Source organism: Alexandromys fortis, unplaced genomic scaffold, assembly GCF_014885135.2.
Source record: "Alexandromys fortis isolate MF-2015 unplaced genomic scaffold, M_Fortis_MF-2015_v1.1 scaffold_111, whole genome shotgun sequence".
Classification (NCBI taxonomy): Eukaryota; Metazoa; Chordata; class Mammalia; order Rodentia; family Cricetidae; genus Alexandromys; species Alexandromys fortis.
Window position 1 is genome coordinate 5,086,138 of NW_026067996.1, and position 10,805 is coordinate 5,096,942.

General features: G+C 41.2%; 1 protein-coding gene across 2 annotated transcripts; it reads left to right on the plus strand.

Moving 5' to 3' along the window:
* Positions 1 to 416: 416 nt before the first annotated feature.
* On the plus strand, positions 417 to 10,799 carry Kbtbd8 (kelch repeat and BTB domain containing 8). 2 transcript variants are annotated; one of them, XM_050160272.1, is made up of 4 exons: positions 417 to 525; positions 1,046 to 1,256; positions 6,043 to 7,157; positions 10,260 to 10,799. In XM_050160272.1, exons 1-4 carry the CDS (start codon positions 510 to 512, stop codon positions 10,721 to 10,723), a joined length of 1,806 nt encoding a protein of 601 aa, XP_050016229.1. In that variant the 5' UTR covers positions 417 to 509; the 3' UTR covers positions 10,724 to 10,799. The 2 variants fall into 2 exon arrangements, with proteins under 2 accessions (XP_050016229.1, XP_050016230.1); XM_050160273.1 differs by lacking the exon at positions 1,046 to 1,256 and having other exon boundaries at positions 492 to 525.
* Positions 10,800 to 10,805: the final 6 nt, after the last annotated feature.

A 10,805-nucleotide genomic window follows, 5' to 3' on the forward strand; every position in this document is an offset into this window, starting at 1 on the left:
AAAAAGCAGCTCTTTAATTATGACCCCACTGGGGCTTTGTGATGAATGAACTAGTTGGACCTTTTCTCTATTAAAAAAAAGAAAAAGGAAAAGCAAAAAAAAAAAAAACAACAACAAAAAAAAACCTTTTCTTACCTCACGCCTCAGAGTGACAGCGCTCCTCAACCAGAGGACTACATTTCCCGGCGGGCGCTGCGCATCTCACAGGCATAAGGTGGCGGGCTAGGGGAGCTCCTCCTCCGCCCAGCTAGCCAATAGGAACGGCCGGCTTGGACCCTCGTGCCCGACAAGGAGCACGCGGAAACGAGTGCCCTAAAACTACATTTCCCGATGCGCAAGTATACGAATGTTGACCAATCGGCGCCATGCATTTCGAGACTCGGGGAGGAGCCGGCCTGGTCAGCCGCCCCCATTGGCTAGGCGAGGCTTAGGCGAGCCGGAACCCGGGAGCGAGCGAAGCGCAATGACATTTCCTCTTTAAATAACCGGAGCCGGGGCCCCTTGGAGAAATGGCCGCGTCGGCAGGTGGGTTGCATGGTCCTGCCTCCAAGGTACCGGAGGTGGAAACCAGGAGCGCGGTGCGTGCTCCGACCCGAGGAGGCGACCGTAAGGCGGGAGGGGAGGATGGAGAGGCGGCTGGCGCGGGGGCGAAGATGAATGGGGAGGAGGGCGGTGGGTGGCGCGCCCGCGGAGACGGGGCGTCTGGGTACCGGCCGCCCGCGAGGCGGTTGAGGGGCGCCCTGGCGTTCACCCTCTGTCGCGCTGTCCTCGGGTGGCTCTCGCTCCGCGCTGGTCCCCGAGCCGAGTCCCCGCGCACCGCCGCCGGTTCGGGTGGCTCGCCTCACACCTCCCTCCGCGAGCGCGGCGGTCCGGGCTCGCCGGGCTCCCGAGGTACGCGCCGGCCTGGGAACTTGTTCGCCCCTCGCTGGGCTCTCGGCTCCTAGAGCCTACGCCGGCGGGCTTGTGCCTAGGGTGGGGGGAGAAAACCCACGATGCCGTAACTGGCTTCGAACTTCTTGTGGCTGTACGATTTCTCTCCTCCTAGATTTAAGTAAGTCTTCCCCAACAACGAATGGGATTCCATCTTCAGACACAACCAACGAAGCCATGGACCCCTTCCATGCTTGCAGTATTCTTAAGCAACTCAAAACAATGTACGATGAAGGACAGTTGACAGACATTGTAGTGGAAGTGGATCACGGGAAAACATTTTCCTGTCATAGAAACGTTCTTGCTGCAATCAGCCCCTACTTCAGGTATGACGACGGTAGAAACTTGTATTGCTATCCTATCCTTCATCGCCAGTATTGCACACTTGGTTCTGATATTGAGTTGGGAACAAACAAACAAAGGCAAGCTGTGCGTTTGTTTTCTGAGAACAAGTAACAGGCCTTGCCTTATTAATGTGCCCTTGTTTTGAACTGTGGGATTTTAGAGTTCAGAGGGTTGGGTTTTAAGTTAGTGGACTTCTGTGTGAGGTGTTCCCCAATATGGAAGACGCCACCACACGTGAACATTATGATGCCTTAAATTTAAAACATTCAGTAACTCAGCTGCACTAACTAATACGAGTCAGATGCACACATGTGGCTGGTGGCTGCTATATTGGGCAGCATAGATAATGTTTCAGTCATTGGAAGTTTTATTAGCGAATGACCTGTAATTTATTTTTTAAAATTTATTTTTTTAATTTTATTGTGTTTTTGTTTGTTGTGTTTTGTTTTTTGAGACAGGGTTTTTCTGTGTATCTTTGGAGCCTGTCCTGGAACTAGCTCTTGTAGACCAGGCTGGCCTCAAACTCACCTGCTTCTGTCTCCCGAGTGCAGGGATTAAAGGCGTGCACCACCACTGCCTGCCTTTTTGCCTGCCTTTTCAAAAAAAAAAAAAAAAAACAAACAAAACAAAACAAAAACAAAAAAAATAAAACAAAAAAATTTAAATCGCCGGGCGGTGGTGGCGCACGCCTTTAATCCCAGCACTCGGGAGGCAGAGGCAGGCAGATCTCTGTGAGTTCGAGACCAGCCTGGTCTACAAGAGCTAGTTCCAGGACAGAGAAACCCTGTCTCGAAAAACCAAAAAAAAAAAAAAAAAATTAGTAAATTTTTTTTTTTTTTTTTTTTTAGAGTTTAAACCATAGGAACCTGTTCCTTTACAAATAAATTAGGACTTAGTAGAATGTTTTAATGCCATGGAGTTTTGTAAAATGTAGTGGAATAAATAGTTTATTTATGTTTTAGTTTCCAAGATTCCCAAAGGTATTGCTGTTTTCATTTTCTATTTTTATCATAAAATGTTGAAAAGTGAACATTTTAAACTTTGGTCTGAAAACAAAGAGCAGGTGATTGGAAACGGTAATTTTCTATCTGGACATAATGTTTCAAGTATTTTCTTCTAAAAGCCTTTTGGTACTCAGAAGTGGTTCATATTGTTAGCCACGCTCTTGCTTTCTCTTGGGAGGAGCTTGTAGGGCACGTCCTACTGTAATGTTGCATTCATTAGCTCTTGTTCCTCTTTCTCAGAATGCTGGCTTGAATATAATTACTTGAATCTGTTACTTAAAACCACTTGTCTTGGGTAGATCATTGAACTACTAACTATTAATTATCACAGGATAGTAAGCCAGAAAGAAGAAAACATGAAACAGAGACAATACATATTCCATTTATATATGAAAAAAGATTCAGTGAGTGCGATCTATGTTAATCACGTTGCAGAGCTAGGTTTTATTTTAAAACTAGATTTCTTATTGTGTTATACACTTGAACAAAAATGGGTGAAATGGGTCTTCATTAAAGTTTCTGTTTTAAAAAAGCTATTATCTTTGAATAGTAAAATAAACTGGAGCTCCAAAGTAAAAATTTTCTCATTGAAACTTTATTTTCTAGATAATACCATATGAACGTCATATATAATTAAAATTAGATTTGAATGCCTATACAGAAAAAGTATGGTTACAATAGATTTTAGTTTCTAAGAAGTTAAAAAAAGATGCTTGGAAATATTTCGGAGCATTCATTCACCAAAAAAAAAAAAAAAATGCTGCTAGAAAAACCTAAATACTAAATTCTGCATACAAGTTTCCTGGCTCTCCTGGTATGGGACTCTCAGGAATCACACTTAATAGACTTTAAGGCTTGCATTGCGGGGGAAAGAATTAGAGCAGCTGGAAATGTGACCTGTGCTTTCTGACGCAGCGGTTTCATAATTAATGATTAAGAAAACATTTTGCTCCTTGGATTTTGTGCGAGGGAGGACTCTCAGTGTACTCAAGAGTACATGAAGAACCTTTTGGGAGCTTGTGAAGGTATCAGGCCATTCGTGTGTGTTAGCCTAGCCGGTTGAATGCAGGAGTGGCTCCCACGATAAAGGGATAGGTGATGGATACTCTCCCTTTCTACCCAATGAGGGGCTGGACTTTTCTTTTTATGTGGTAGCTATATAAGTGAATGGATTAGCACCTGAACTGAAAATCAGCTCCAAAATAGGAGCAGTTGGTCTCTAGTTATCAAAGCCAATGGTAATATTAAACTGAAAAATTACGTTATTGAAATAAAAAGATAAGTAGTTTGGATACCAAGTTGAGCCCTTTTACCCTCCAGGTTTCTCATACTATATATTAAAATCTCACACGTTGAGGGCTGGAGAGAGAACTCAGTGGTTAATAGCACTAACTGCTCTTGCAGAGGACCCAAATTTAGTTAGCAACACTCATATCAAGCTACTTACCATCACCTGTAGCTTCAGTTCCAGGGGGACTCAATGCCATCTTGTAAACTCTGCAAACATCTGCACTCACAGCTGGTCAGTCCTCCATATATATACACATAAATAAAAAGCATAAAATCTTTAAAAAACTGAAATCCCCAAGTATTTGATGAGGGTTTCAAAGGTGTTTGCCCATTTTCCCACTTAGGATACTTTTCACAGTGTAACAAAACAAGTTCCAAGTGTCAAGGTTTCCGTTACTTTTATCCCCAGTATGACACTGATTTCTTCACATTCTATTCAGCACCCCAGATGCTCTTCAGAAAGAATAAAAGTGTACATATCTTTTCTCATAGGTCTTTTGGAAGAGTTTTGATATTTAAGAGTTTCCTAGAATGGGGGTTGTGGTAGTGCATATCTTTAATTCCAGCGATTGGGGAGTCAGAGGCAGAAGGATCATCATGAGTTCAAGACCAGTCTAGTCTATATAGTGAGTTCCAGACAACCAGGGCTGTGTAAAAAGACCTTCTCTCAAAACAATGACAGCGAACGGTTCTTTAAGATGAAACCTTACAGAAAGGAAATGATGTTTACAAACAAGTCATACTTAAGAGTCCATTTGTTTTATCTGCTAACTGTTTGGGGAAAGACGGTTTTATAAATATACTCAGTTAAAAAAGAAATAAAAACCAAAGTGTCTTGACTAAAGCAACATATTACAGCTTGGCCAGGCTGTTCTCAAGTTTGCTGTGCTCAGGCTACTGTAAATTCATGGCCGTCCTCTCGTGACAGCCTCCACAAGCTGGAGTCATACACCACTGCACCCACCTTAGAAGCTTAGTCCTGAGGGTATAAGTTGGGGAAATTAAAAATAACTTCTGTAGAATCAGCAATGTGTTGAATGTTAAGAGGAAGGCATTGTATTAACCCTATCATAATTTTTTGTATAGATATAAATAGGTAAAATACAGGAACTTGAACTTTAAAATGAAGTATATCTATTTTAAGGAAAGGTTTTCAAAGTGTCCAAGAATAAGTAAAGTGGTCTTTAAAAGGAATCCAGTTTGAATAGGTATAGGTGAATTCTACATACCTTTGAAGAACGCTCTTCTCTTTCTGAGATGAAAATTGACTTAGTGCATACAAGTTCCCTTGTAATTTTCACTGGGTCGTCAAAGATTTTATTAGACTGGCTTGGTGTGCTAGGGACTAATTTTGCTATCCTGATGATAGCTTGAACTTTGTCTGGGACATTATCATTTCAGGTCCATTATCTGTAAGGCAATTTGACTTGAAGCTTGGATAGGTGTTCTAAGGATTATCAGATCTGAAATATGTCACTTACAGTGTGGTTTCTTAACAATATTCTCCTTTTTCTATAGTTAGCATGTGAGAACAGAATCCTGCCTCCTCCCTTTCCCAGGTCTTATGTCATTCCCCAGGTGAGACTTAGGAACCCAGTTAGCCCAAGATCGGATTAACAAGAGATGCCTATAAGAGTCTTATTAATTTTACTTGCACAGAGGGATTTTTACAAGAAAGCAAAATCCACCCAAATTATTGGAGCATGAAGCATTTATATCTGTTAGACAAAGAACAATGCATTTGTCAAGAAATGCCAGGGTAAGTGGCTATCTGGATTAGGGCAGTAAATTCTAGGGGTGTTACTTAGGGATGTATGAGAGTGGAGGAGCCGCAGGAGCACTTGATGTTGCTTAGGGATGTGGGGTTGAGGAGCCGCAGGAGCACTTGATGTTACTCAGGGATGTGGGGAGTGGGGGAGCCTCAGGAGCACTTGATGTTACTTAGGGATGTGGGGAGTAGAGGAGCCGCAGGAGCACTTGATGTTACTTAGGAGTGTGTGAGAGTTGAGGAGCCACAGGAGCACTTGAAAGGAGGAGTGACTTGAGTCTGTGTATTCAGGCTCACTTCAGCCGCAATTACCCAGTTACTCTGGTGATTCTGGCTCTTTTCCCATTATTGGTATTCAAAGGACCACCATCCTGAAAGAATCTCAGTCTCTTGCTGCATAGAGAGAGGCAGGCCACATGCTCTTCCATCAACTTTAGTTCCCCAGGTGGTTTCAGCTTGAAGCAGTCCACCAGTCTACCGTATTTTTTGACTATGTTTTTAAACTCCTTTGGCACAAGATGGAATGACCCTGAGAACGTAGCTTTTGTGATTAAGTAGAACTAAGTATTTGTGCTAGTTCATCCCTCTTCAGTACATGAGGAATGGATTCATTTTGCTTCAGAAGGGCTTCTCTGTGTAACTTTATACTTCTAAAAATTTTCACTTGTGGTACATATAAAATATTAACCACTTTTTTTTTCTTAGATCCATGTTCACTAGCGGCCTTACGGAAAGTACTCAGAAAGAAGTTCGAATCATCGGTGTTGAAGCTGAATCAATGGATTTAGTATTGAATTATGCCTATACCTCTAGAGTTGTTCTGACAGAGGCCAATGTTCAGGCTTTGTTCACTACAGCTAGCATCTTCCAAATTCCTTCCATACAAGACCAATGTGCTAAGTATATGATTAGTCATTTGGAACCACAGAATTCTATTGGAGTCTTTATCTTTGCTGATCATTATGGTCATCAGGAACTTGGAGATAGATCAAAAGAATACATCCGTAAAAAGTTTCTGTGTGTCACCAAAGAACAAGAGTTTCTGCAGCTGACAAAAGACCAACTCATAAGCATACTAGACAGTGATGATTTAAATGTAGACCGGGAAGAGCACGTTTATGAGAGCATTATAAGGTGGTTTGAACATGAACAGAATGAAAGAGAAGTACACCTTCCGGAAATTTTTGCCAAATGTATACGTTTTCCATTGATGGAAGATACATTTATCGAGAAAATTCCACCTCAGTTTGCACAGGCCATAACCAAAAGCTATGGAGAAAAGGGGCTATCCAACACCAATGGCTGTACGCAGAGGCTTGGAATGACTGCTTCTGAAATGATCATATGTTTTGATGCTGCACACAAACACTCAGGAAAGAAGCAAACAGTGCCTTGTCTAGATATAGTCACAGGAAGAGTGTTTAAACTATGCAAACCACCAAATGACCTACGAGAAGTTGGGATCCTTGTATCACCAGATAATGACATTTACATCGCAGGGGGGTACAGGCCCAGCAGCAGTGAGGTCTCCATCGATCATAAGGCAGAAAATGATTTTTGGATGTATGACCATTCCACCAATAGATGGCTATCCAAGCCATCCTTGCTTCGAGCCAGAATAGGCTGCAAACTCGTGCACTGCTGTGGTAAAATGTATGCAATTGGAGGGCGTGTGTATGAAGGTGATGGAAGAAACTCCCTCAAGTCCGTGGAGTGCTATGATAGCAGAGAGAACTGTTGGATGACTGTCTGTGCCATGCCCGTTGCAATGGAGTTTCACAATGCTGTGGAGCACAAAGAAAAGATCTATGTTTTACAGGGTAGGTGACAGTGGTTCTTCAAGGAAGGGGGAGACTTAGTAAGACAGGCAACATGGGGTTTCCTAACCATAAATTATGCTAGGACATTCTTTCTGAGAAAGTAAAAAAGTTTAAAAATTTAAAATATTTTTAAGTTACTGAAATGGTCCTCTGTTTTGTGTTATGTTCGGATATCATACATTTTTTTTAAAAAAACATAAGTAATAGTTCAGCTATTGCTATTTCAGAGCATTTTTAAAAGCCTTAATAAAAAGGTTATTATACCTGGTTTTTTTGTTTTTGAATAATCAAGAGATGTAGCAACTACTTATGGAACTTAGTGAGTTTATTGGAATTACACTATTCATTTACCAAAGGATTTTTTTAAAAAGATTTATTTATTTTTTATATATATGTGTGCATTTTGCCTGCATTCACTGTTGTAAGGAGGCCACTTGTTTCCCTGCTGCCCGGCAGCTCAGATCCGAAATAATCACACAGAAACTATATTATTTAAATCACTGCTTGGCCCAATTGCTCTATCTTCGTATTGGCTAACTCTTACATATTAATTCAACCATCTCCATTAATCTGTGTATCACCACGTCTTGTGGCTTACCGGCTAAAGTTCTGGCGTCTGTCTCCGGCAGGGCTCCATGGCTTCTGACATTCAGTTCTGTCTTCCCTGGCTAGCTAAGTTCTGCCCTCCTGTAAGTGCAAAGCAGTTTCTTTATTCATTAATGGTAATCGCAGCATACAGAGGGGAATCCCACATCAGTGCACCATGTGCATGCAGTGTCCACAGATCAGAAGAGGGTGTCAGATCCCCAGGAACTGGAGTTATAGGCAGTTGTAAACTGACATGTGGGTTCTAGAAACTGAACCAGGTCCTCTGGTGTAGAAGCCAGTGCTTTTAAACATTAAGCTTTATTTCCAACTCTACAAAACTTTTGTGGTTTTTTTTTGGGGGGGGGGTTATTATATGGGTATTTTGCCTGAATGTATGACTATATACCACATAACTATTTAGTGAGTGCAGAGGCCAGAAGAGGGATACCTTGGAACATGAGTTAAGATGGTTGTGCTGCTGAGAATCGAACTTGAGTCCTCTAATAGAGCAATTAGTGCTCTTAGCCACTGAGGCACTTTTTAGCCCCACAAAGGGTTTTTATAGTTATGAAGCTCAAAATTATGTTTTGTAGCTCTTGGCTTTTTTTTATGGTATGTATATATTTTAAAATGCTATGTATATATTACGTTTGGCCTGAAGGCCAGACATAAATATTGGGTGTCTTTCTCTATTGCTGTTCACCTCACTTTTGAAACAGAATTTTATTGAAACTGGAGCTTACCAGTTATCTCAACTGGCTTGCCATCAAGCCCCTCCCGAATCTTTCTCTGCTCCCTCACTGCTGGGGTTATATGTGTGTACCACCATGCTCTGCTTCTTCGTGGATCATGGGAATCTGAACTTAGATCCCGTGCTTGTATTGTGAGCACTTTTCCTGCTGAGCTGTCTCCCCAGCCCCATACACTTTTCTTAAATGTTTTAGTTGCTGGGATTTTGAATGCAGCATAGATGACTCTAAAGTCTTTATTTTCTGTGTTTCCTAATGGGTTATATGTAAATTATTTCCTTATATGACTACTTGAATCATATAATTGAATGAAACAGGAACAATGTAGGTTTTTATGAAGATATGTGATTATTTTTAAGCCCTATTTCATTTTTAAAAATGTTTTTTTCTCTTATCTTTTGACTTAAAATTTTTGAGAGATGCCTAGACACGTTTGCTTTACGTTGCCTATTCAGTTCTGCAGAACTTAACTAAGGAGTAATATTGTCTGCTACTGTACTTCAGTTAAATGAAAACGTGGCATGATTTGGGCTTATCTTTGCAAAATATAAGAATGTGTGTATAATTCATCCAAGATGGTTATATCCAGTGTGATGGAGTATGCTCCCCGCCTCTATCTCTTTCTTTGTATATTACTGGCAAAATAGTTTATAGAGATAATTCGAAGGCTCCTCAATGGAATATGTGGGCTGTATATTAATGCAAATACTGTATCAAAACAGCAGTGACTTAATAGGCTGCCGTGATCAATATAAATATTTTTTAACCAGAGGCTGTATTTTATATAAGAGGACTCTGAGGCCCCGAGTCTTTTTAATTGCTTATCTTTGGTTTTAGTTTATTAAAGAAGAGTTGAATTTTTTTTTTTCAAGATAGAGTTCCTCTGTAGCTTTGGAGCCTATCCTGGAACTAGCTCTTGTAGACCAGGCTGGCCTTGAACTCACAAAAATCCACCTGCCCCTGCCTCTGTGCAGGCCTTTAATCCCAGCACTTGGGAGGCAGAGACAGGCGGATCTCTGTGATTTCAAAGCCAGCCTGGACTACAGAGCAAGGTCCAGGAGAGGCACCAAAGCTTCACAGAGAAACCTTGTTTTGAAAAACAAAAAAATTTCAACCTGTTCTACCCATAACTGCTGAAGTGTAAGTTTAATCTGCCCATAGAGTCGATATTATTACAAAGACATTATACAATGTTCCCATTAAGCTGGGCATTGCACATGCCTATAATCCCAGCTCTCTAAAGGGTGAGGTAGGATGATCTTAAGGCTGGCCTGAGCTCAGGCCGGAGACCTTGATCTCCAAAAAACGAGCAATGCTATATCATTAGCAAGATTCTTACAGACATTTTCTCATTGGCAGTCTGACTCACTACACTCTTATTGTCAGTTTATAATAGTAACTGACTCAATGTGAATTCCATAAATTGTTTTGAAATTCATCTTTGCTTTATAACGACATTCATGTAAACGCATCAGTGACCCACAAGTACAAAACTAAAGAATTCCGTGTGCTTTTCTAAGCAAATAGCATACACAAATGTAATGGATTTTTATGGTTAAGTTGTATATGTGCATGTTGCCTGTCCTATTCTCCCCAGGGCATCCATACCAATACAGGTTGACTATAATATTACTGTTACTGTGTATGTTTTACAGGAGGCAAATACTTGGAAAACATAAGCTCTTCAGTCTTCAGAGGTTGTAATTAAAGTTGCAACCAACTATCAAAACTTACATACTTGTTTCTTTTCTTTTTTTTTTTTTAGGGGAATTTTTCCTCTTCTATGAGCCTCAAAAAGACTACTGGGGGTTTTTAACCCCCATGACTGTGCCTAGAATCCAGGGCTTGGCAGCTGTGTACAAGGACTCGATCTACTACATAGCTGGAACCTGTGGAAATCATCAGCGTGTGTTTACTGTAGAAGCCTATGATATCGAGCTAAATAAATGGACTCGTAAGAAGGACTTTCCATGTGATCAATCCATAAATCCATACCTGAAGCTAGTGCTTTTCCAGAATAAGCTCCACCTGTTTGTCCGAGCTACTCAAGTGACTGTTGAAGAACACATCTTCAGAACCAGCAGGAAAAATTCTCTTTACCAGTATGACGACATTGCCGACCAGTGGATGAAAGTGTACGAGACCCCTGACCGATTGTGGGACCTTGGCCGCCATTTTGAGTGTGCTGTGGCTAAACTCTATCCTCAGTGTCTTCAGAAAGTACTGTAAGAAGTGGCAGGCCTCAGCACGTCTCTGTCATCTCCTACTAAGGGACCTTGTTTGGAAACGCTGTCGACATTGAAGAAAACAG